This window comes from Eriocheir sinensis, chromosome 70, assembly GCF_024679095.1.
Source record: "Eriocheir sinensis breed Jianghai 21 chromosome 70, ASM2467909v1, whole genome shotgun sequence".
In the NCBI taxonomy this organism is placed as follows: domain Eukaryota; kingdom Metazoa; phylum Arthropoda; class Malacostraca; order Decapoda; family Varunidae; genus Eriocheir; species Eriocheir sinensis.
Window position 1 is genome coordinate 2244462 of NC_066578.1, and position 25965 is coordinate 2270426.

Genomic DNA, 25965 nt, shown 5'->3' on the forward strand with positions numbered 1-25965 from the left:
CTCTCTCTCTCTCAGCCACCACCACCACTCTTTGATCACCAGCAACAAATCTATCAGTCATACCCGCACCTTTGCTAGGTACGCACGCTTTGCACATCACCTCTCCCTCACGCCTTCATCTCAACCGGAACCTTTTATATAGAACTCGTCTACACACGTGGCCTTTATCAACCTTCCCTCTACTGACGCTTTCCCATCCCCACGTCGCTATGTTTCTGGCGACGTTGCTGGCGATGGTGCCGGTGCTGGCGCGGATGGTGTACCTGCGCCGGGCGGGCCGCTGCACCTCCACCCGCAGCCTGGCGGGCAAGACAGCCATCGTCACCGGGGCCTCGGCAGGTGAGTGTTGCGTTCGTTTACACGTGTAGTCTGAATCGAGTGCCAACTTGGATCTGTGCTTATAACAAGAGTGCGATGTGAAAAATTTGCGTGGAAGAAAAGTACTTATAACTTAAACAACAAATTAAGCAAATTTTGTACGTGAAATTTCTCATTGCGAACACTTAGAGAAAGATTGTAAACGCTGAAAGCTAAGGGGAATAGTGTCAACATGCATCACGAGAAAAGTTTGAACACTAACTCAGAGGGATATAGACGGAAAGGTGTTTCGTGGACTAGCTATGAAGACGAAGACGACCGCAAAGACTCGGGAAAAAATATCCATGCCCAATCATCATCATCACACATTTATCTGTTTTTGTTTTTGTACTTCCTGGTTTGAATGTGAGCCATGGTTGAGAACATACTTTGAAAGCCAGCTTGCTCCTGGGCTGGTTAGAATCGAATGTATCTGAGATTTTGTTAGTGACTTTTTGTGAAATTAGTTTCTCAAGATGAAATACTGTTTGAGATAATTCTTGACATGACATGAAGCTTGAGTGTAGCAACATCAAGCCTATGATCAACTGCAAAGAGCTTTGCAACCCGAAAACCCTGGTGTTCTCAAGGATTCTCCGACAAGTATTAGCGAAAAAGTGGTCCTTAGCTACCTTTCCAACAGTGCTATGCCATGTCCAGCGGTGCAGCTCTGATCACTGACACCGAAAACCTGCAATTTTCAACCTTCTGGATATTGTTAAATTGAGGAGAGAGCTGTGGCACCAGACCCATGAGGACCAACACGCAGCTGTTTCAGTTCCATTAGCAGCATCCAAGTCGCCCAAGACAGTGAGTGTGTCCCGATTGGGGCACTATTATAGTTTAATATGAAGTCGAGTTTGGCGTAGAACTCCTACTCTTCAGTTTTACGCATCACAGTATAAGCCTACTCTGCCATTACGAGAAACAGAATGCTTCAGCCTCACCCGCATTACCAAAGGGACGCCCATGTAACTCATGACTTCGGCAAATTAATCGATCCTACAAGAGTGGCTTAGAATGGGATGGGTAAATAAGGAGGGGATTGCTCGGAGGGACCGTCGGGGGAGAAAGCGGCGGTTGAGTGAAGCAACGCACCCCCTGGCGTATGTTCCCTGTTCATTAGTAAGGTGGCTGAGTGCTCAGCGTACGGGCGCGGTGTCCTGAAGGAGCCGGGTTCAATACACGCCCGCCGCTGCAGGCTGACAATTATCAGTCATCCCCGAGTGGCCGAAGACACCCACATGCTGTCCTGACGACCACCTAGCAACCCGGACTCTGGCGATGTTCTCGCAAGATGATAAGTGCAGCGCCGGAGGGGTGGTTAACTTGCCAAACAATATGGCGCCACTGTAAAATACTTGCCTGCGCCACTAACGGGTTGGGGCCGACCAATAGGCTTCACCATGAAAGTCTACAGGCGCTAAAGGCCAAAAGTAATATATATATATATATATATATATATATAGATATATATATATATATATATATATATATATATATATATATATATATATATATATACACAGCCTTCCTTCGTCTGTATTTCCTCCTGCCTATGACTTGACCTCTTTCAAGAAGTGTATCAAGACACTTCTACATCCGAAATTGACCTCTCTTTTGGCCACTCTATACTAATCGCTATATGAGAGCAACAGTTAGCGGGCTTTTTTTTTTTTTTACATCATCTTTTTGTTCCCCTTGAGCTGTTCTCTGTGCTGTAAAAAAAAAAAAAAAAAAAAAACTAATCATATCTGTCTGGACACTCACTGTAATTTGTCCTTCAGAGAACATGTGCTGTCAAGTGGGAGGATGTTGGGACCCTCTGCAGAACAGCAATGAATGAAAAAGCACCATACGCATATGTATTAATGGCGGGAAGGCCAAGCAATATTTAAGTCCTGTCTTTTCTCCTGTTCCCTTTATAAAATGTCTCCCCCCCCCCCCCCCTACACACAAGCGTCTTTCTCCGCTCTCTCACTACCTAACGCTCGTCCTTCCCTTCACGTACTCCCTGGTATCCTGTCAACCCTTCCTCTAAACTTGGCTCCCCCTCTCTCTAATCAATTCCTCCCCGTGATGGGTTTTCTGAGGCCTGGCAACTTTGCTTCGTTTCAGGCATCGGCAAGGAGACGGCCAAAGACCTGGCGAGGCGCGGCGCCCGGGTGATACTCGCGTGCAGGAACAGAGAGAAGGCACAAAGGGTGGCAGGTGAGACGATGCCCTTCTTTACACTCGACTGACTCTTTTAGTTTCTTTTCGCCTCCTTTGTATTGGACTTCTTTTTCGAATCCCGAACTTTTTTATGCTGTTTTGACTCTTTTAGTTACTCATTTTTGTCTCCATTGTACTGAACCTTTTTAGCAGGTGAGGCAAGGAGCTTCTTCATGCTCTATTGATTTTTTTTAATTTCTTGTTTTCTTCTCCTTTGTAGTGAACCTTTTTTCCGCATCCCAATACATGACAGTACATTGTGGTGGAACGCTGTCCACAACACCACAGCGGAGTCGAAGTGTTTAGGGATCACAGGAACCATTGACTTTCATCCTTTTCACATGCAGCGCTAGCATTTTCTATATACCGTCAATGTCCGCCCTCACTTCCCTGCCACTTGGTTCTTTGAGCAACTCTCGTCCTCTCATTTAAGCCGGTAAACGAAGGAGCCAAGCACGTCCGTCGCTATGTAACTTTTCCCCTTTTCAAGTCACGCCTTTAGATTAAACATGACATATTACTGCCTATTTCCACGGGTCTCTCTCTCTCTCTCTCTCTCTCTCTCTCTCTCTCTCTCTCTCTCTCTCTCTCTCTCTCTCTCTCTCTCTCTCTCTCTCTCTCTCTCTCTCTCGTTTTCAAAAGAGTATAAAAATCCTTCAAAAAGACTCGTTGCTCCTTCCACACCCAACTTGTTTTTCTTAATAAATTGGTTCAAAAATCTACTCCGGTATGTAAATTCTCTTGAGGTCTATTCGTTATCGGATTATAGTGTGACGTTAAAATCTTTCCACTATTCAAAGAAGCACGTAAAGTAAGGAAACCTACTTGGACGTCATTTCCACTGATATTTTTGTTCCAATTTGAGAGAGAGAGAGAGAGAGAGAGAGAGAGAGAGAGAGAGAGAGAGAGAGAGAGAGAGAGAGAGAGAGAGAGAGAGAGAGAGAGAGAGAGAGAGAGAGAGAGAGAGAGAGAGAGAGAGAGAGAGAGAGAGAGAGAGAGAGAGAGAGGGGTAGAGAGCAAGGGAGAGAGCGAGAGGGAGGGTTGGAAGGAGAGAGAGGGAGAGGGAGAGGGGAAGGGAGAGAGAGAGAGAGAGAGAGAGAGAGAGAGAGAGAGAGAGAGAGAGAGAGAGAGAGAGAGAGAGAGAGAGAGAGAGAGAGTGGATGCAGGGCAACGGAAGAGAAGTGGGAGGAGGCGTGAATCCTTATGAGGTAGAAGGGTAGGAGGGAGGGAGGGAAAAGAAGGGGGGAAAGAGAGGAAAGGAGACAGGTGAGGGAGAAAATAAGACGATAAAAGTGCCCGGATTAAGACGCTGTAGAAATGCTCTCTCTCTCTCTCTCTCTCTCTCTCTCTCTCTCTCTCTGATATTAGGAGACTTTAATCTCCCTCATACTGACTGGACGTCACTCTCCGGTACAGAAGCTGAGTCACATAGAATGCTTGAATTTTTAGAAGGTAATTACCGATGAAATGGTTACTGCACCAACTCGACTAAATAACACACTAAACCTTGTTATAGAAATCCAAGATAATCTGGGCAGTAATGTTACGGTAGAAGAACATCTCGGTTCTCGCAACCACAAATTAGTGTGCGTCGACATTAAAGCTCAAACAAAAGTGACTGAAAACAAAATGATGGTGCCTAATTTCAAAAGTGCAAATTTCGTAAAAATCTGACAAAAACTATCAGCAATGCAACTATCATATGATTTCAACGTAGAGGAAGCGTGGCCAAACTTTAAAAATCATTTACTCTTCAAGAGTCCCGTTTTGCGAGAAGCGACGCAACACCTCGTAAAAGTCAACAGTGATTAACAACGAACTCATTCAGTTACTGAGGGAAATTTGTTCTACTGGCTAAAGAAAGTGCAAAACACACTTGAAAATATTAGACGATCATGAAGCCAGGCGACGAGTGAAAAGACTAGCAAGTCAGACAAAACGAGGGTACGAGGAAAACATTGCCGCCAACTGTAAAACTAATCAGAAGTCTTTCTTCAATTATATAAACAACTAAAGGCGACGAGAAGTGGGGTTGGACCATTAACTGACAGCGATGGCAAATTAGTAACTGAAAGCCAGCGCGTTGCGAACTTATGAACAATTATTTTTCCTCGGTATTCAATCCTGCCAGTCTTTCACCAACCACCAACACCAGCGATGACAATAGTATTAACAATAATCCCACTCATACCTTACGCGACTTTTAAATAACTTCCGATTCAGTTTTTAATGCTCTCCAAAAAGTCCGGGAGCAAGCATTGTATGACCTATACTACTTAAAAAGACAAAAAGCAAAATACTGTATACCCTCACAACCATATTAAATACGTCCCTGCAACAGGGCATTGTCCCTTCCGATTGGAAAATTGCTAACGTAAAACCAATTTTTATGAATACACATAAACAAATTTGCTGACAACACACACATTGGTAATTCTGTCCTCTCAGATGAAGACAGACAAAGCCTCCAAGAAGATTTGCATAAAGTTTCAGCTTGGTCTGATATATGGGAGACGCCCATTAATATAGATAAGTGCCAGGTTCTTCAAATTGGTACAAGAAATAAGAGGTTCGATTACAAAATGCGTGGCATGGAACTCAAAAGCGTTCAATGCGTCAGGGACCTGTATATCAAAATCGCATCAAACCTCAAATTCTTACAGCAATGCATTGACGCACCAAACAAAGCGGACGGAATGCTGGCCTTCATGAAGAGAAACTACTCATTCAAGAATAAAGATGTAATACTTCCACTGTACAATAATTTAGTCATACCCCATTAAGAGTATGCGGTACAGTTTTGGTCTCCCCACCACACAAAGAACATTGCTAAATTAGAAGGTGTGCATCGTAGGGCAACAAAGATGATCTCTTCCTTGCGCAACAGATCTTATGAGGAAAAGTTTTCATCACTTAAGGTGTTATACCCTGAGAAACGTCGCCTCAGAGGAAAACTGATCGAATGTATCTATGTAAATTCTCTCTCTCTCTCTCTCTCTCTCTCTCTCTCTCTCTCTCTCTCTCTCTCTCTCTCTCTCTCTCTCTCTCTCTCTGAGTTTGGTGCAAGCACTGTTACCAGTACTGGCACAATACTGGACACTGGAATAAATATGGATAACCAAGATTGTCTTCCCAGGAGCTCCATAATGAATAATAAGCGTGTTTTAGTAATTGTACACCGGGGGCCACGTCACCTCGCCCACCTTATGACGACATCCCCGGGGTTTCTCCGGGCAAGTCTCCATGCAGGCCCCCTTCCTATCCCACGTATACCTCATGGCAGGACCTATCGACTTGCTAAATACACGAACTTTAAGGGAGCACCCTTGGCCTCCTCCAATCGTGATTGTCTCTTACAGGCACAACCCAGTAAGCAGTCAGTTTCTGGGCAGCGGGCCACATGCCCGGTTACTAGTAAGAGTTGGCGTTGTCGTGACGGACTATACAGGTAATAGACCTCGAATCAGTCTCACGGAGTAATCCCTGGTTTGACACAGTCATTCTAGCGATATTCCATGCATGATTCTGCGTAGGCACTTATTACCAAAGGAATCAGTCCGCCTCTCCAAGTCCCCATTTAGCGTCATGTCTCACACCCATAAAGACAGAAGTACAAGTGACTTGAAGATCCCAGATTTTTGTCTTTCTGCACAGGTATCGACATGTCCATATATTCGTGCTGAGCGAGTCCATAACACCGTGGGCAGAGCCAATCCGTCTTGAGACTTCTTGACGAGACCCACCGTTGTTCTGAACCACACTACCAAGGTATGTGAAATTCTCCAAGATATCTATGTCCTCGCCATATGCATGAACAGACCGTACAGTTTCATCCAGCAAACCTCCTTGGTCTAGGCCCAGGAAAACTGGAGCGCCAAAGGCTTCGCCTCCTCGTGCAATGCCTCGAGAGCCATCACAAGAACCTCTAGTAACTATGAAAAGGCCAGTGACCTTCATATTGCACAAAAAATGCTCAAACAACCTTAAACTAAAGCGACTTTGATCAAGAGGAGAACGGGGGGGGTGGGGGGGGGGGGGTTGTGTGTGTGTGTGTGTGTGTGTGTGTGTGTGTGTGTGTGTGTGTGTGTGTGTGTTCTTTTATCTAGCACATTCTATCTTTCCCGCAGAGCACATCATCTCCGAGACGGACAAAAAATGCTCAAACAACCTTAAACTAAAGCGACTTTGATCAAGAGGAGAACGGGGGGGGGGGTTCAGTGTGTGTGTGTGTGTGTGTGTGTGTGTGTGTGTGTGTGTGTGTGTGTGTGTGTGTGTGTGTGTGTGTTCTTTTATCTAGCACATTCTATCTTTCCCGCAGAGCACATCATCTCTGAGACGGGCAACAAGGTGGTGGTGCGTGTGCTGGACACCGCCGACCTCGCCTCCGTTAGGCACTTCGCCAAGGAGGTGCTGAGGACGGATGACGCCATACACATCTTGGTGAGTCTATCCCTTTTTACCTCATTACTTCTCATTGCGTTCACCTTATGCATCGATGTAATTTAAAATCACTTCATTTTTCACATTACGTGATTGGGTAGCTGCTGACCACGTTCATCCCATCGTTATAAGCATTGAATTCTACTGTTTCTGATTAGTGATATTATAACAACTCCGGTGGCTGCTATTATTATTATTGGTATTGGTTGTCAGCCACAGTCGTTGGCGAAGCTGGGGCCAATGAATTGCTTTGTGAAAGAATGAGAAAACATGCCTCTCACAACGCTACTCTAACGGATGGAGACTGTAGTAGTAGTAGTAGTAGTAGTAGTAGTAGTAGTAGTAGTAGTAGTAGTAGTAGTAGTAGTAGTAGTAGTAGTAGTAGTAGTAGTAGTAGTAGTAGTAGTAGTAGTAGTAGTAACAGTAGTAGTAGTAGTAGTAGTAGTAGTAGTAGTAGTAGTAGTAGTAGTAGTAGTAGTAGTAGTAGTACAAATTAATACATCGCCTCTCTCGACAGCCCAGCATACTCTTCACTGCACACCTTTTCCACCCTGCACCTCACTACCACAACACCCAGACGAAGCTAACACCAACTTCCCCTTCGGCAGGTGAACAACGCAGGCATCCCCGGCAAGGAAGTCCGTGAGGTGACGCGAGACGGGCTGGAGCTCACCATGGCGACCAACCACTACGGCCACTTCCTGCTCACCAACCTACTGCTAAGTGAGTGTCGCGCGCCAGCATGTCTCGGTAATGTTAACAGCAGGGTTCCTTATGCGTTTGGTCATTTGTTGAACGTGGGAAAGGAAGCGATCATTATCCATCAGTGAGAGGTCATGGGAGTTACGGGGGAATTTTCAGTGAAGCTCTTCCCTCTTCGTCGATGCGTCGCTAAGAGTGTGCTTCCGTTAAGAGATATCATCAAACGCTATTTTCTCTTCCCCCTTCCAAGCTATCCTTCCGTGTAGTATTGGTATTACTGCAAATCGAAAATCAAACTCCTCTGTCGAAGCATCTAGGTTTGGAAGGCTTAAACGATGCAACGTGCGAATCCCGAATACAAAAATGTTGCTCCCGAGTGCGTCTCCCCATCCCTTCCGTGTAAAAGGATGTCATACGGCCAACTTAACGACTAATCTTTGCTCTTTCGGCCACCTCTTTGGATTCTTTACAGGAGCAGCGAGTAGCGGGCTTTCTTTTATTGTTGTGCGGCTAACTTAACGACTCATCTTTGCTCTTTCGGCCACCTCCTTGGATTCTTTACAGGAGCAGCGAGTAGCGGGCTTTCTTTTATTGTTGTGCGGCTAACTTAGCGACTAATCTTTGCTCTTTCGGCCACCTCTTTGGATTCTTTATAGGAGCAGCGAGTAGCGGGCTTTTTTTATTGTAGTTTCCTTTTTTTGTGCCCTTGTGCTGTCTCCTTTGCTGTAAAAAAAAAAAAAAATCGTATAACCGCAACTAACACCACCTTCACAACTAAAGTAAAGTTCAAGCATATACTAAAAAAATTATATTCCAGTGCTCGTTGATGAGGAATAAGACTGAAGAATTGAGATCCCTTCCTACAACTTTTTTTTAAATGAAATTGTTTTAACTGAAAAAAATACACCTTAAATACTGATTCGATTTCAGAATACTGCATAGACTGCTTTAGACTCAACAAATATCGCATTAGGTATTCGTAGTGGAAGTGTCGCTCATTCTGCCGAAAGCCGTTTACAACTCATACATAAAACATCGAGACAAAATTGTGGAACATCTATTAAAGGGCGTTTGAATACTGAAGAAATTAAAATAAATATATCCATCACCTTAAGACCTCCACAATACTCACACGATCTTTCTGATATGTATATTTTGCGATAAACACTTCCAATCAGAGCCATTGATATCAGTCCTGAATTTCCCTAGCATAAGCCCACTGGTACAATGCTTGAATTTTCAGAAGATAGACTCAACAAAGATCACATTAGGTAATCGTAGTGGAAGTGTCGCTCATTCTGCCGAAAGCTGTTTATATCCCATAAATAAAACAACAATTGTGGAACATCTATTAAAGTGTGTTTGAATACTGAAGAAATTAAAATCCATATATCCGTCACCTTGAGACCTCCACAATAATCGCACGATCTTGCTGAAATGTATATTTTGTAATTAACACTTTCAAGAGGAGGGTATCAGGACACCTCTCCTCCCGAAATTGACCTCTCTTTTTGGCCACTCCTTCGACCTCTATTCAGGAGCAGAGAGTAGCGGGCTTTTTATTAATATTTTTCTTTACGCCCTTGAACTGTCTCCTTACCTGTAAAAAAAATTAAAAATCAGAGAGCCATTGACATCAGTCCTAAATACCCATAGCATGAACCCACTGGTACTGAAGGATACAGTGCTTGAATTTTCAGAAGATAAGTGATGCACAGCCAAGTTGACTAAATAATGACAAAAAGTACAAAACTCGCCCGAAAATACTATACTCTCATGAAGCCAGATGACGAGTAAAGTATAAATAGTGAGTTAGGTAAAGGGTATGAAAATATTACCGACGGAAGCGAGGTACAAAATCGTGCAATTCACTACATTTGTCACCAGAAAAACATGAACCACCCAAGAAACTCGTTGGTTGGGTGAAACCGTAAACTGTCCTGTGTGTGTGTGTGTGTGTGTGTGTGTGTGTGTGTGTAAGAGTTTCAATAGGTAATCCCTGCAAATGATTTTCTCGTTTTCTTTGTTAATTTCGTTACCATGGATACCGTTGCCCGGGTGACTATTTCATTTTCACTCCTCAAGCCCTCAACTAGTTAGCCTACCCGTCTTTTAGGTTCACGGTACAGAAGAATGTTCAGACTACCACCAGGGTCATAAAACTAACCCTGGAAATGCCCACAACGCCTGAAAAAGCATGGTCAAATATGTGCTTGGCCGACGAAATGTTAAGAGTAAAGAGTATTAAAAATGCAACTCTTACGGCTAATCTATGGTTTCACAAAGGACATCAAGCCATACACAGATAGATAGATGGATAGATACAGACAGCTTGGCACTACTATAAAAATATAAAAAATTAAACACAGAATAATAACAAAGCAACTATGACTTCACAAAGGACATGCCATACACAGATAGATAGATGGATAGATACAGACAGCTTGGCACTACTATAAAAATTTAAAATGTCCGCCCCGCCGCCCATCTCCACCCGCCTGCCCGTTCCGTGTACCCTCCCACCGACACCTTGCCACGTATCCACCTGTATCCACGCCATCCTTAGGCTTACCTCTCCCCTGCTCGCCTCCTGAACACGCCACGCCTTGCCCTCCACGACGATGAGGACGAGGATCGCGCACGTCACATGTCACTCACAAAAATCGGATAAAATTGATCACTGGCGGGTCACACGTCCTCCTCCCCTGCTTGCCGCCGTGCCCAAAGTCCAGCGTTGCCAAATTGTCGTACTCTGAACATTGCATTTATCATTTTTAGGCCGGAAGACTGCCGCAACCACACAAACAACGATAGAACATTAAAGTTAGCGTTAAAACTGTTATTTATTGATGCTTTTTGTGTTTTTTGCTTTAGTTATCGGTCAGAAACTACGACAGTGCAATGCGATGAGTATGATAATCTGGGCCCCAAACTCCGACTGAAGCAGTACCAGATTGTCGTACTCAGCCACTTATAATATTTGCCGATTTCCTACCCCAAAACTGTCTCCTCCACCCGAGTAACTAGATTTATTTATAGCTATCGTTGAAATGGTTAATTATTGGTGTTCTTTTGCAATAGTTGTGGCTCAGATACCGGAATATTCGATGTTTTGAGTACGATAATCTGGCAACGGTGCTCAGAGGCAACGTTGTCAGATTGTCGTACTCAGCCTCCTATGTTTGCCGATTTCCGACCTAAAAACTGCCTCCTCGACCTTAATAACTGCCTTCATATGTAATTATCGTTAAAGTGGTTAATTATTGGTGTTTTTTGGGCAATCTCAGAAACCGGTAAGTACGAGGCTCTGAGTACGATAATCTGGCAACGGTGCTCCGAGGCCTCCCGTGAGCTGCCGCGATGACGTCACAGGTCACGCCAGTCTCCAGCCAATCACAAGCCTTCTTTTCATCCCAAGCCCCGCCCTCGTGATCACATAAGCTTATTACAATTATTCTAAACATACCCATAAATATCCATCATTTGAGTTTGATATATTGCGAATATCTAAAAGTGGTCTACTGATTGTTCTACACGAATAACACTGTTGAGGAATGTGATAGGTAACGGTTTCCATGGCAACGATAGTATGTAGGCTGATGAACTAACGAAGAAAACGGGAAAAATATTTGTAGGGATAACTGCTTGAAACTATCACACACACACACACACACACACACACACACACACACACACACACACACACACACACACACACACACACACACACACACACACACATCCTTATACAAATACATTATGTGCATATCAAATAGAAACTTACATTTGATTTATTAAGCAACGAATTCTCTTTTTTCCTATATATCATTGAAGATTGGCTTCGTATAAATAGGCCTACATAGATCAATGACGTTTTAATAGCAGTAGCATTAACAGAAGCAGCAGGAGCAGATGTTATGAAAAAATATAGTATTGCTTATATTGCTTTTGTATTTCTACTTATATTTGTGGGCAATGCTTCGGGTATTGTATAATTAATTTGACCTTCATCAGTGGAAATGAGAACAAGGGAGATTGGCAAAGGAGAGAGAGAGAGAGAGAGAGAGAGAGAGAGAGAGAGAGAGAGAGAGAGAGAGAGAGAGAGAAGGGGAATGTGAGTGAGGCAAAGAAAGCAAATAACAATAATAATGTAAAAAGTAACTCATTGAAGCATCGAATAATGACTCATCCCAAAACTACATTCCTCCGTTCGTCACACCGCCATAATCTCCCTCACCTAAACCTAAACGCTACAACGCATAATGAGGCGAATATATCAAGTCCAAACAGGCGTAGAGAAGTAGTATTGGGGCAAGGACGCAGGTGGTCGTTCTACCAATCACCGTAACGACCACTTGCCCGCACAGACGAGCTTCCTCTTCTCCGGCTGTTCCAATACCACGAAACGGAGCCGAAGGGAGAGAATGGGAGAGGGACTGAATGAGAGGGAGAGAGAAAAGAAATAGTTGGTCAATCTATAACATGTCACACTTAAAAGCATGGTGTGTTAGGGAGCTTACTGCCAAAACCCCGAAACGAAGGGAATGGGAGAGCGACTGAATGAGAGATAGAGATAAAATAAATAGTTGGTCAATCTATAACATGTCACACTTAAAAGCATGGTGTGTTAGGGAGCTTCCTGTCAAACTCACCAAAACGGAACAGAATAGAGCAGGAAATTTTGTATGTTACTAGAGGAAGAGTGTAAGGAAACCACCGTTGCCAAATTGTCGTACTCAGAGCATAGTATTTACCGGTTTCTGACGCCTAACTATTGCCAAGAAACATCAGGATCTAACTCTTGTAACGATAACCATAAATGCGTTTCGTTATTGGAGTCCAGAAGACCGTTTTGGGGTAGGAAGCCGGGAAATATTAGCGGTTGAGTACGATAATCTGGCAACGTTGAAGGAAACTCTGATTGGACCACGAACAATTATTATCGCCTACTGGCACATAGTTTGTCTGTTAGGTACTAGATGATGTGAGGAGACGATGGTTGGACTATTACGTAGCTAGTTATCCTCTATTGACACGTAGTTTTGTCTGTTACTAGTCGGTGTGAGGAAACGTTGATTTGAACACCTATAACTTATTATCGATTATTGCCACGTAGCTTTGTGTGTTAGTAGAGGAAGGGTGTGAAAGTAAAGTTGGAAAGTTTCGTTTAGTCGGCGCAACATCTGTGGTCATATGCCGGAGAGAGACAGGAGGGGAAGGAATTATAGAAGGGAACAGATCCCAGGAGACGGGACACAACCCCCGATTAATACCTGGTACCCATTCACTGCTGGGTGGACAGGGGCGTAGGGTATCGGGAAAGCCGCCAAAATTTTTCCACTCCGCCCGCGAATCGAACCCGGGCTCTCTCGGTTGTGAGGAGGCGCTGAATGAACTACGTACGGTACACCCTATAACTATTATCGTCTATTGCCACGTAGTTTTGTCTGTTGTTAGAGGAAAGGTGTAGGCACGTGGGTGTAGGGATGTGCTGGTAGGCCTACGTAGCTAATGTTCCTCTATCAGCACGTTGCTCTGTCTGTTAACTACTACTAAGGATTTCAGAGGCTGTGCGGCCTCGTTTTTTGGGAATAATATCGTAACGAACAATCGTATCGGTACGAGATTTTGCGACAGTGTATTTCACACACTGCCTTAATTTTGAAGGGTATCGCCAACCGCCACAAGTAGAGAATAAAGGCACTTGTCCCTATACCAAGAGGGTAAAGTCATCAGTGTCAGGCAAAGATACGAACACAACTACCAGAGGCTCCGCCCACCTTGTTCCTCTTCCCTCCATCTCCCGCCTCCTCCCTTCTCCCTCTCTCTCTCTCTCTCTCTCTCTCTCTCTCTCTCTCTCTCTCTCTCTCTCTCTCTCTCTCTCTCTCTCTCTCTCTCGTGTAGCTTCGTAACTATAATGAATGAAAGGCATGCATTAATTGTAGTGGCGTTATATACTCTTTCTAATACTGATAGGCATCCTTTAAATAAAGTTGAGAGTAGGGTAACGTGTTACTTACATAGCCTAATTACCTCCGTAACTATTGGTAGCGTAGTGGTTTGGTGGTTTATGGTGTACGTTTTCGTAGGGCTATTGTATAGCATGTACCTACTGATAAAAGTAATGGTGCTCTTATCGCCAAATTATAGTGGTGCTATTAATTTTATTGTCAGGGAAGAGCTGAAAGTATGGTAACGGGAAGAATTGCGAAGGTATAACAACAAAAAACAAACGAGAGAGAAACAAATACAAGCGAGCAATCGTTCTACCATCAATCATGGTAGTCATCATTTACCACCTCACCCTACTCTCACATGTCATTACGTCCACGGCCCAGATGTGTATCACTATGCTCAAAATTAAAGTCCCAGTATCACATCAAGCATGCCTTAATTGAAAAAAAAAAATCATTCTCGAGTATGTATGTATCTTCCAGAGAGAGAGAGAGAGAGAGAGAGATTGAGGGAGAAGGAGGAGGCGGAGATGGAGGGAAGAGGAAGAGGAACAAGGTGGGCGGAGCCTCTGGTAGTTGTGTTCGTATCTTTGCCTGACACTGATGACTTTACCCTCTTGGTATAGGGACAAGTGCCTTTATTCTCTACTTGTGGCGGTTGGCGATACCCTTAAAAATTAAGGCAGTGTATGAAATACACTGTCGCAAAATCTCGTACCGATACGATTGTTCGTTACGATATTATTCCCAAAAAACGAGGCCGCACAGCCTCTGAAATCCTTAGTAGGGGCGTCAAGAGCGCCTTTTATTTTCAATGTTTTAATGTCCCGCAGAGAGGCTCAAGGAAAGTGCGCCCAGCAGGATCGTCAACGTGTCTTCGCTGGCTCACTTCTTCACAATGACCATCGACTTGAAGGACCTCAACTTCGAGAAGAGGAGCTACGGCACCCTGGCGGCGTACGGCCAAAGCAAGCTGTGCAACATCCTCTTCTCTGTTGAACTCGCCCATAAGCTGCGCGGCTCAGGTAAGGACAAATCGCACCGACGGGGCTTGCAGAACGCCAGGGCGGGATGCGAAGATATACCAAAAAAGTTTCGTTTAGTCATAAGAACATAAGAACATAAGAACGCAGGAGTCTACAAGAGGCCGGTAGGCCTGTACGAGGCAGCTCCTTTGACCCTAAGCTCCCGTGTATCTAACCCCACCTAATATCGCTGTCCATGAATTTATCTAGTCTATTTTTGAATGTGACAATTGTATTGGCACTCACCACATGACTGCTAAGCCTATTCCACTCATCCACCAGCCTGTTAGTAAACCAATTTTTGCCTATGTCCCTGTTGAATCTGAATTTATCCAGTTTAAACCCATTACTTCGTGTCCTACCCGGTTCTCTTACCAACAAAACCTTATGAATGTCTCCCTTATTAAAGCCCTTCATCCATTTATAAACCTCGATCATGTCTCCACGCACCCTTCGCCTTTCTAGAGAATGCAAGTTTAACTGTTTGAGTCTTTCCTCGTATGGCAAGTTTCTCAACCCCTGAATCATCTTAGTCATTCTCCTCTGCACCGATTCTAACATTTTGATATCCATTCTATAGTAAGGTGACCAGAACTGAACCGCATAGTCAAGATGAGGTCTAATTAATGCTAAATATAGTTTGAGGAAGACTTCGGGGCTTCTGTTGCTTACGCTCCTTGAAATAAATCCCAGTACCCTATTTGCTCGATTTCTAGCTTGAATGCATTGTGCCCTTGGACGGAGATCAGAGCTCACTAAGACCCCTAAATCTCTCTCGCACCCAGACCTGCTTATGAGAGTGTCATTTAAGCAATAGTTATGTGAGGGGTTGTTCCTACCTACACTCAGAATACTGCACTTCCCTACATTGAACTCCATCTGCCATTTATCCGCCCAGTCATATAATCTGTTGAGTTCACCTTGGAGAATACTAGCGTCCTGATCCGACTCAATTACTCTACCGATCTTGGTATCATCTGCAAATTTACTAACATCACTACTAATTCTTGTATCTAGGTCATTGATATAAATAATAAACAAAAGTGGACCTAATACCGAACCTTGTGGGACCCCACTCGTAACACATCCCCAGTCAGATCTTTTACCATTGATTTGCACTCTTTGCTTCCTATTGCTAAGCCACGCCTTGACCCAGTTCAAAACTTTACCCTCTACTCCGTGAGCCTGTAATTTAAGCAACAGTCGTTGGTGAGGAACTTTGTCAAACGCTTTACTAAAATCAAGATAGATTACATCATAATTTTCATCTCTGTCAACCGCCTCAAATACTTTATTGTAGAAGGACAAGAGATTGGTGAGGCATGACCTACCTTTTGTGAACCCATGCTGCGAGTCGTGAATTAAGCTATGTTTCTCTAAATGCTCCCGAATGTTCCTGGCTATTATGGACTCCAGCATCTTCCCTATAACCGATGTTAAGCTAATTGGGCGATAGTTTGAAGCAACTGCACCTGTCGGTGCAACATCTGTGGTCATATGCCGGAGAGAGACAGAAGGGGATGGAATTATAGGAGAAGGGAACAGATCCCAGGAGACGGGACACAACCCCCGATTATCAATACCTGGTACCCATTCACTGCTGGGTGGACAAGGGCGTATAGGGTATCGGAAAAGCCGCCCAAAGTTTTCCACTCCGCCCGGGAATCGAACCCGGACTCTCTCGGTTGTGGGGCGAGTGTACTAACCACTGCACCACGAAGCCCCTATTGCCTGGCGTAAACGTAGCCTTATGTGTTGCCCGAATTCCAGTCCACCATATCTCCACATGACCACAGTGTGTCACGAAACACACGAGAAATCAATCCAGAGCAGGGAAGGGTTTTGCCGGCGCCGGGGTATCGAACCCGCGACCAGCGAGATAGGAAAGCCACTCCTTGACCAGTCGGGCAAAGAGGAACTCCCCTCGCAGAGTGCGTTATGGGAGGTTTGCCCATCAGGCGGCTCAGACACTACACGAAGTACTTGTATGCTCTCTCTCTCTCTCTCTCTCTCTCTCTCTCTCTCTCTCTCTCTCTCTCTCTCTCCTGCTTTTTCTTTCTATTTTTATCTATTTCTTTTTTTTTTCTTCCATATCTCTCTCTCTCTCTCTCTCTCTCTCTCTCTCTCTCTCTCTCTCTCTCTCTCTCTCTCTCTCTCTCTCTCTCTCTCTCTCCACCCCTCCCCCTTCCCCTCCTCCCCACCCCTCCCCCTTCCCCTCCTTCCCACCCCTCCTCCCCACCCCTCCCCCTTCCCTCCTCCCCACCCCTCTCTCTCGCTGCAGGGGTGACCGTCAACGCCCTCCACCCCGGCACCGTTGGGACAGACTTCTTCACGAGGGAGGAGATGGCGACGACCTGGTGGCGGAAACTCTTCATGATCGTCGGCAACTTTGTGATCAGGCTCTTCGGCAAGGTGAGCTCATGACAGACAGACAGACAGACAGAAAAGAGACAAGAGGAGAGAGAGAGAGAGAAGGAGGAGGAGGAGAAGGAAAAGGATAGGAAGGGAAGGAAGAAATAATATATGGAGAGAGAAGAGAAAGAAAGAGGAAAGGTGAATGGGAAGGGGAGGGAAGGGGAGGGGGAGAGAAAGGAGGAGAAAAAGGGAAGGAAAAAATGAGTCTGGAAAGGAAAGGGAAAGTAAGGAACAAAGGAAGAACAAACAACAGCAGACCTAATCGTCCTTACGAGGCTGTTTGTGACAAGCTACACTAACTATCTAATCAAAGGTGGAAGATGAAGGACAGCAAAGGCGAAGGCTCCTCCCCCCACCCCCCCATCCCTCCAGCCAAAGCGGGCAGGAAAGGAAAAAGAACCATGCAGCAGGGAAAAACTGCATGGAAATTATGTAGGAAAGAGGAAAAAGTAATCAATATTGCTCATGACTAGTGATTGCGTAACAGTAATCCTTGCGTGTTTGTTAAAATGATCCCTTAATCTATTCGCATACATTAATGCTCCATATACTTCCCTACTTATTTCTGCGATGTATCAAACAGTAAGCGGTCATCGAGGCGCACACCCAGGCCCTCGAGGGACGCACGGCGGTGATCACGCTGCCGGCACCTGCACGCGACCGTCGGGTGGAGCCATTGACAGGCGCCCCTGCTCCCTATAACCATACATTGCGTCTTTTTGGCTCCCTATAACCATACATTGCGTCTTTTTGGCTCCCTATAAACATACATTGCGTCTTTTTGGCTCCCTATAACCATACATTGCGTCTTTTTGGCTCCCTATAAACATACATTGCGTCTTTTTGGCTCCCTATAAACATACATTGCGTCTTTTTGGCTCCCTATAAACATACATTGCGTCTTTTTGGCTCCCTATAACCATACGTTGCGTCTTTTTGGCTCCCTATAAACATACATTGCGTCTTTTTGGCTCCCTATAAACATACATTGCGTCTTTTTGGCTCCCTATAAACATACATTGCGTCTTTTTGGCTCCCTATAAACATACATTGCGTCTTTTTGGCTCCCTATAAACATACATTGCGTCTTTTTGGCACTGAGCATTAGACCATGCTTGTGAAAATATTTTCTTTTTTGCTAATTTTACGGTTTCTTCGCTTCTGTGCACCAAATTATTTAGATCGTCTATTGCCTGTGTGGATTGATTGATTGATAGTTTATTGTTGCGGGTAAACAACAAGGGAGAAGGGAGGAGCATGCCATCCCAACCCCCAGGCAGGACAGAGTGTGATTATACAACTATTAATACATGTGTAGGCAGCACCATGAAACTAAAAAGATACAATGGTAGGAAGGAAAGCACAACAAGGGAGGGGGCGGTACCTCCCCCTGGACAATAAGACAATAAAATGTGGGGACGGAGAACATTGCCCAAGCACTAGATGGGAATGAATACAGAGATAGAGTAAATACTAGTCCTTAAAGTAAAATACTGCAGAGATCACGGCCTTGTATAGCACGGCAGTAGTTCAGGCTGCCACACACTTGGATAAACTGTGTCATCTGCGCACTGAATGATTTCACAATTTGGTAAGAAACACGAAAGATCCTTTACAAATATGATAAACAGAAAGGGACCAAGCACTGAGTACCATACCATACGAAATGTTTGTTTTGCCAGACATCGTACTGTTTATGCGCACCGATCGTGTCCTTTCAGTGAGGTCGCTGTGAAACCAGAAAGAATCAGTCTTTAAGTTAAGGCACTTGTCAAGTAATATTGTGTGGCAAACGCCGTCAAATGCTCCTGACAAGTCGCAGAGAGTAACGAAGGAAACTTTCTTATTGTCCATATTTGCATATATATTGTTAGCCAGAGTTAACAGAACAGAGGTGCTCGATAGATATGACCGGAAGCCATGTTGAGTTTTGCTAAGCAAGTTATTATTTTTTTTTTCAAGGTATTGAGTTAACTGGAATTATTTTTACAGTAAAGGAAACAGTTCAAGGGAAAAAAAAACAATAAAAAAGCCCGCAAGTCACTGCTCCTATAAAAAGAGTTAAGAGGAGTGGGATGATATTTTTTTCTGGAGCTTTAGACAGAACGTGGAGGAGAGACACGGGACGGTTGCTGCATGGCTCGCTGACGTTATCTGACTTAGCCCGGCAGCTGCTTGGACCATGTTTCTTAAAGGCCCCTCCAAGCGAGAAAATGTGAAAAAAGCCTCACTTACGCAAACCATTTCATAATATATATCAACGCATTTGTGATCAGTTTATGCATCATCTATTTTTGGGGGTTATATCATGGCACAAATTTGGCCCGCCGCCGGTACGGTAACGCCACAAATTTGGCCCGTCGCTGCTACACGGTTAATTAAACGTGTCCTTTCCATCATTACCAAAGAAAATGTTAAAATAATTAGCTGTCTGATTCTTTTTGTCATTGTTAACTTTATCAGTGTTTTTGTTATAGGGAATCAGTTCTCTTATAGTCTTCCACGTGGCTTTGCTGTTGCGTCTATTACTTTCTGTTCTTCTGTTGCAACACTCCGATCTAGAAAGGTGAATCAATCCTCGCACCTGTCTCTTTAGGGAGGTGAGGGAGGGAAGGGGGGGTGAGGGGAGGAGAGAGGGGAGGGAAGAGGGGAGTGAAGGGAGTGAGTCTTGATTGTTTTGTTCACCTCTGTCTGAAGGTAACATGTGTTTTTTGTTCACTTCACCCGTGTGTGTGTGTGCGTGTGTGTGTGTGTGTGTGTGTGTGTGTGTGTGTGTGTGTGTGTGTGTGTGTGTGTGTGTGTGTGTGTGTGTGTGTGTGTGTGTGTGTGTGTGTGCGTGTGTGTGTGTGTGTGTGTGTGTGTGTGTGTGTGTGTGCGTGTGTGTGTTGGAGGGGGGGCTGGACACCATCCCAGTAATGAACAAGACGTGTGCCTCGCGAAATGCATCTTTTTTTTTTAAATACTCCGAGAAGTATTAAATGACGATGAACACTTTCACCCACAACGTCGCAGCTCAGGTGTCTCCTGGACACCGACGGGAGGAGCCCGTTGCCGGCGCTCACGAGAACGACTTTGTCACCCTCCGCCAGGAGGCTGACAAAGTCGTGGCCGCTATTGAGGCCTCCCTCCAGGACCTCATCCTGGAGGAGACCCTCCGCAAGGAGGCTGCTAAAGTACAGGCCGCTATTGAGGCCTCCCTCCAGGACCTCATCCTGGAGGAAACCCTCCGCCAGGAGGCTGCTAAAGTACAGGCCGCTATTGAGGCCTCCCTCCAGGACCTCATCCTGGAGGAGACCCTCCGCCAGGAGGCTGCTAAAGTACAGGCCGCTATTGAGGCCTCCCTCCAGGACCTCATCCTGGAGGAGACCCTCCGCAAGGAGGCTGCTAAAGTACAGGCCGCTATTGAGGCCTCCCTCCAGGACCTCATCCTGGAGGAGACCCTCCGCAAGGAGGCTGCTAAAGTACAGGCCGCTATTGAGGCCTCCCTCCAGGACCTCATCCTGGAGGAGACCCTCCGCAAGGAGGCTGCTAAAGTACAGGCCGCTATTGAGGCCTCCCTCCAGGACCTCATCCTGGAGGAGACCCTCCGCAAGGAGGCTGCTAAAGTACAGGCCGCTATCGAGGCCTCCCTCCAGGACCTCATCCTGGAGGACGAGGATTAGGACGTCCAGGCACCAGGCGGCAACGCTAGAGCACGGCGGAGGTGGCGGCCCCTGGCTGGGGGAGCCCCGTCGAAGGCGTGGCCCCCCTGGAGGATCCCCCATTAGGGCGTGGCCCCCCTGGAGGATCCCCCATTAGGGCGTGGCCCCCGTGGAGGACCCCCCATTAGGGCGTGGCCCCCCTGGAGGACCCCCCATTAGGGCGTGGCCCCCCTGGAGGATCCCCCATAAGGGCGTGGCCCCCCTGGAGGACCCTCCATTAGGGCGTGGCCCCCTGGAGGATCCCCCATTAGGGCGTGGCCCCCCTGGAGGACCCCCCATTAGGGCGTGGCCCCCCTGGAGGATCCCCCATAAGGGCGTGGCCCCCCTGGAGGACCCCCCTTTAGGGCGTGGCCCCCCTGGAGGACCCTCCATTAGGGCGTGGCCCCCATGGAGGACCCCCCATTAGGGCGTGGCCCCCCTGGAGGATCCATCATTAGGGCGTGGCCCCCCTGGAGGACCCCCCATTAGGGCGTGGCCCCCCTGGAGGACCCCCCATTAGGGCGTGGCCCCCCTGGAGGACCCCCCATTAGGGCGTGGCCCCCCTGGAGGATCCATCATTAGGGCGTGGCCCCCCTGGAGGGCCCCCCTTTAGGACGTGGCCCCCCTAGGGCCTCCCTTTAGGACGTGGCCCCCCTAGGGCCCCCCTTCTGGGCGTGGCTCCCCCTGGGGCCCCCCTTTAGGACGTGGCCCCCCTAGGGCCCCCCTTTAGGGCGTGACCCCTGGCCCCCCCTGGAGCGGGCGTCCCCAGCAGGGCGTCGTCGCCGCCGCCGGGCCCTGGGTTGTCCGCCGCGGCCTGGAGGTACAAATCCGTGCCCGTTCATTTCGTTTCATTTCGTTCACTTTCGTTTCGTCAACCATAATCATTCTGCCTCACAGTGTCTGTCAACCATAATCATTCTGCCTCACAGTGTCTGTCAACCACAATCATTCAGCCTCACAGTGTCTGTCAACCACAATCATTCTGCCTCACAGTGTCTGTCAACCACAATCATTCAGCCTCACAGTGTCTGTCAACCACAATCATTCTGCCTCACAGTGTCTGTCAACCACAATCATTCTGCCTCACAGTGTTTGTCAACCACAATCATTCAGCCTCACAGTGTCTGTCAACCACAATCATTCAGCCTCACAGTGTTTGTCAACCACAATCATTCTGCCTCACAGTGTCTGTCAACCACAATCATTCAGCCTCACAGTGTTTGTCAACCACAATCATTCAGCCTCACAGTGTCTGTCAACCACAATCATTCAGCCTCACAGTGTCTGTCAACCACAATCATTCAGCCTCACAGTGTTTGTCAACCACAATCATTCAGCCTCACAGTGTCTGTCAACCACAATCATTCAGCCTCACAGTGTCTGTCAACCACAATCATTCTGCCTCACAGTGTCTGTCAACCACAATCATTCTGCCTCACAGTGTCTGTCAACCACAATCATTCTGCCTCACAGTGTTTGTCAACCACAATCATTCTGCCTCACAGTGTCTGTCAACCACAACCATTCAGCCTCACAGTGTCTGTCAACCACAATCATTCTGCCTCACAGTGTTTGTCAACCACAATCATTCAGCCTCACAGTGTCTGTCAACCACAATCATTCAGCCTCACAGTGTTTGTCAACCGCAATCATTCAGCCTCACAGTGTTTGTCAACCACAATCATTCTGCCTCACAGTGTCTGTCAACCGCAATCATTCAGCCTCACAGTGTTTGTCAACCACAATCATTCTGCCTCACAGTGTCTGTCAACCACAACCATTCAGCCTCACAGTGTCTGTCAACCACAATCATTCAGCCTCACAGTGTTTGTCAACCACAATCATTCAGCCTCACAGTGTTTGTCAACCACAATCATTCAGCCTCACAGTGTTTGTCAACCACAATCATTCAGCCTCACAGTGTCTGTCAACCACAATCATTCTGCCTCACAGTGTCTGTCAACCACAATCATTCAGCCTCACAGTGTCTGTCAACCACAATCATTCTGCCTCACAGTGTCGGTCAACCACAATCATTCAGCCTCACAGTGTCTGTCAACCACAATCATTCAGCCTCACAGTGTCTGTCAACCACAATCATTCAGCCTCACAGTGTCTGTCAACCACAATCATTCAGCCTCACAGTGTCTCTCAACCTCAGAATGTGTCAACCTCACTGTGTCTGTCAACCTCAGCATGTCAACCTCAGAATGTGTCAACCTCACAGTGTCTGTCAACCTCAGCATGTCAACCTCAGTATCTGTCAACCTCCCTTCTTCGCCTTTCTTAAATCCTTCTTCACTTCTTTTTCCTTCTCTTTCCTCTCTCTCTCATATTTCTTTTCTTCCTTTACTTCTTCCCTTCCCTTGTCTCTCCATTCCGCCTTTCGTTTGTGTTTTTCCTTCCTTCCCCTTTCTCAATTTTTCCTTCCCTTCCATTTTAATTCTTTCCTTTATTTATCTTTTGCAACTCACTCTTTCCTTTTTCTCTTCCTTATTTCGTCTGTCTCAAATCCCCCTCTCCTTCTTTTTCCTTCCTTTGCCCTTTTGCTTCTTTCATCTCCTTCCTTAGTCTCTTTTCTTATTTAATTTGCGCCTTTCCACCTTCACCTCTTTCCTTCCTGAGTTTCCTTCCTTCCTTCCTTCCTTTATGTGCCCCTTTCTCCTTTTTATCATCTCTCCGTTTCCTCTTTCCTTCCTTTGCCTTCTTCCTTTCTCCGCCTCTGCCAAATCACCTTCACCTCTTTCCCTCCTTCCTTCCTTCCATAATGTGCCCCTTTCTCCTTTTTATCATCTCTCCTTTTCCTCTTTCCTTTCTCCGCCTCTGTCAAATCCCCTTCTCCCTTTCCTCCTCTCCCTCCCTCGCCTCCCTCCACCCCCTCTCACCACTTCCCACTCATCCACCCACAGGACAGCGTGTTGGGGGCCCAGACGTCCATATACCTGGCCGTGGCGGAGGAGGTGGAAGGCGTCACGGGGAAGTACTTTGATGACTGTAAGGTAAGGGTTCCACACACACACACACACACACACACTTAAACAACAATCCTTACTACTACTACTATGACTATTACTACTTCTGTCCCTGCAGGAAGCCACCACGTCCTTGCTCGCCCGTGACCTGACCCTCGCCAGGACGCTGTGGGAAGTTAGTGAAGCGGACGTCCAACTCCAGCCCAGCGAGATCTTCTACTGAGAGACAGAGACAAGAGAGAGACAGAGAGAGGCAGGGAAGGAGAACTTGAGAGCTTGAGAGGAAGGAAAGACGAAGAAAGGAAAGTGGGACATGAGAGAGAGGGAGGAAAGAAGAAAAGGAAGGAGACGAGGATATGTAGGAGGCAAAGGAAGGGAAGAAGGAACTCAAAAACGCATTGTACTGATAATGAAGATTTCTCAATAGTCAAAAATTTGGGCGGCTTTTCCGATACCCTACGCCCCTGTCCACCCAGCAGTGAATGGGTACCAGGTATTAATCGGGGGTTGTGTCCCATCTCCTGGGGTCTGTTCCCTTCTCCTATAATTCCTTCCCCTTCTGTCTCTCTCCGGCATATGACCACAGATGTTGCGCCGACTGAACGAAACTTTCCAACTTTCTCAATAGTCAACAGCGGAACATCGGGCCAGTTCAACAGTTCAACACAGTCATTTTAAGCGCCCAAACCAAACTATATTCTATGCAAGGATCCATTATTTCTTCTCTATACCAGATACTAAAGAGTTTTCCTGTGTGGCTTTCTAAAAATTCCCTGCTTTTTATGTTAATGCCAAACACCATATACAAGGAATTTTGGTAGTATTTTGTGTTTGGTTGGTTGGGGAGCTTATGAACTTGCTGTATTGTGCTGTAAAACTGTGCCCATTAACCTGAGAACTTCGGCCGACCCTTTTTAGGGCTTTTACGAGTCGTGGCTGTGGTACGGTGGACCCTAAAAAGGGCTCGCCATAAAACACCTAATTCGAGCTATTTGTAGGTGGTGGTGGCATAGCGCAACCCACCATGAATGCCCTGGGTCAGTGTGGTGGGTCAGTGATCTTGAGGTGGGCTTTTTTGTCATAGGTGGTGATGTAAGGTTTTGACATTACTGAATTAGCTATCCATACAGTAATCACTTGTCAAATTCTCTATAGTAGACAACAAGCGTCTTGACATTACTGAATTAGCTATCCATACAGTAATCACTTGTCAAATTCTCTATAGTAGACAACAAGCGTCTTGACATTACTGAATTAGCTATCCATACAGTAATCACTTGTCAAATTCTCTATAGTAGACAACAAGCGTCTTGACATTACTGAATTAGCTATCCATACAGTAATCACTTGTCAAATTCTCTATAGTAGACAACAAGCGTCTTGACATTACTGAATTAGCTATCCATACAGTAATCACTTGTCAAATTCTCTATAGTAGACAACAAGCGACTCTCGGCTAGATGCCACGCGTCACGAGACTGTTTATTTTGTAACAAACACCACCCATAAAGAATGGAGTTTGAGTAAAAGTAAATATTTTCAGCGGCTTTATGGTTAGACTCATTCAGAAAACAAATACACACTCACTTGTCACCACAACAAAACACTTAACAATTACACTTGATTCACTTCCCTCCCCTGCACACTCAGCTCCCCCGTCCCCCCGACAGCCAACAAATATGCATGTTATGTACCTGTACGGGTGCCCTGCGCATCATGTATCCAGATCCAGATCCAGAGAGGAGTACTCTGATGTACGTTCCATGCTCTTTTCTTAGTCTCAAAATGCAGAGTAATTTTGTTGTTTCTCGGGCACTTCTCGGCTTTCCCATATCCGAAGCCGACGGGTTAAGTGAAAGACAAGCTGCCAGTGACGCAATATGAGATGTCAAGAACAGAGTGGAGATTCATCCCTCCTGTGTCTCCCTCCTTCCTTCGCCTCTCTCCTTTCTTCATTTCTTTCCTTCCTTAACATCTCTCCTTCCTACATCTCTCCTTCCTTAACATCTCTCCTTCCTTAACATCTCTCCTTAATTCGTCTCTCTCCTTCCTACATCTCTCCTTCCTTAACATCTCTCCTTCCTTAACATCTCTCCTTCCTACATCTCTCCTTCCTACATCTCTCCTTCCTTCGCATCCCTCCTTCCTAACCTCACCTCTCTCCACCCTCACTGATTCACCTCTTTTTTAACAGTAAGGGAAGCAG

General features: G+C 46.0%; 1 protein-coding gene and 2 long non-coding RNA genes across 3 annotated transcripts in view; 1 reads left to right on the plus strand and 2 right to left on the minus strand.

Moving 5' to 3' along the window:
- LOC126988716 (uncharacterized) overlaps nucleotides 1–13259 on the minus strand; it is a 91893-nt gene extending 78634 nt beyond the window's left edge. Inside the window, exon 1 of the long non-coding RNA XR_007742480.1 lies at nucleotides 10286–13259. This is a non-coding gene — a long non-coding RNA (uncharacterized LOC126988716). The remainder of the gene's footprint in view (nucleotides 1–10285) is intronic.
- LOC126988714 (retinol dehydrogenase 13-like) lies at nucleotides 71–25731 on the plus strand. Its single transcript, XM_050847075.1, has 8 exons — nucleotides 71–339; nucleotides 2476–2568; nucleotides 6890–7011; nucleotides 7620–7734; nucleotides 14501–14692; nucleotides 16974–17104; nucleotides 23697–23786; nucleotides 23878–25731. The coding sequence occupies exons 1-8, from the start codon at nucleotides 210–212 to the stop codon at nucleotides 23980–23982; spliced, it is 978 nt and encodes a 325-aa protein (XP_050703032.1). The 5' UTR covers nucleotides 71–209; the 3' UTR covers nucleotides 23983–25731.
- LOC126988715 (uncharacterized) lies at nucleotides 17528–22412 on the minus strand. Its single transcript, XR_007742479.1, has 3 exons — nucleotides 20746–22412; nucleotides 20386–20673; nucleotides 17528–20313 (listed from the first exon to the last, which is right to left on the minus strand). It is a non-coding gene; the product is annotated as an uncharacterized LOC126988715 (long non-coding RNA).
- Nucleotides 25732–25965: the final 234 nt, after the last annotated feature.

Coding starts and splice junctions, on each gene's coding strand:
- LOC126988714 (XM_050847075.1), top strand. CDS start 210: ATGTTTCTGGCGACGTTGCTGGCGATGGTGCCGGTGCTGGCGCGGATG. Junction 7,012..7,619: donor ATGACGCCATACACATCTTG/GTGAGTCTATCC, acceptor CCCCTTCGGCAG/GTGAACAACGCAGGCATCCC. Junction 7,735..14,500: donor GCTCACCAACCTACTGCTAA/GTGAGTGTCGCG, acceptor AATGTCCCGCAG/AGAGGCTCAAGGAAAGTGCG.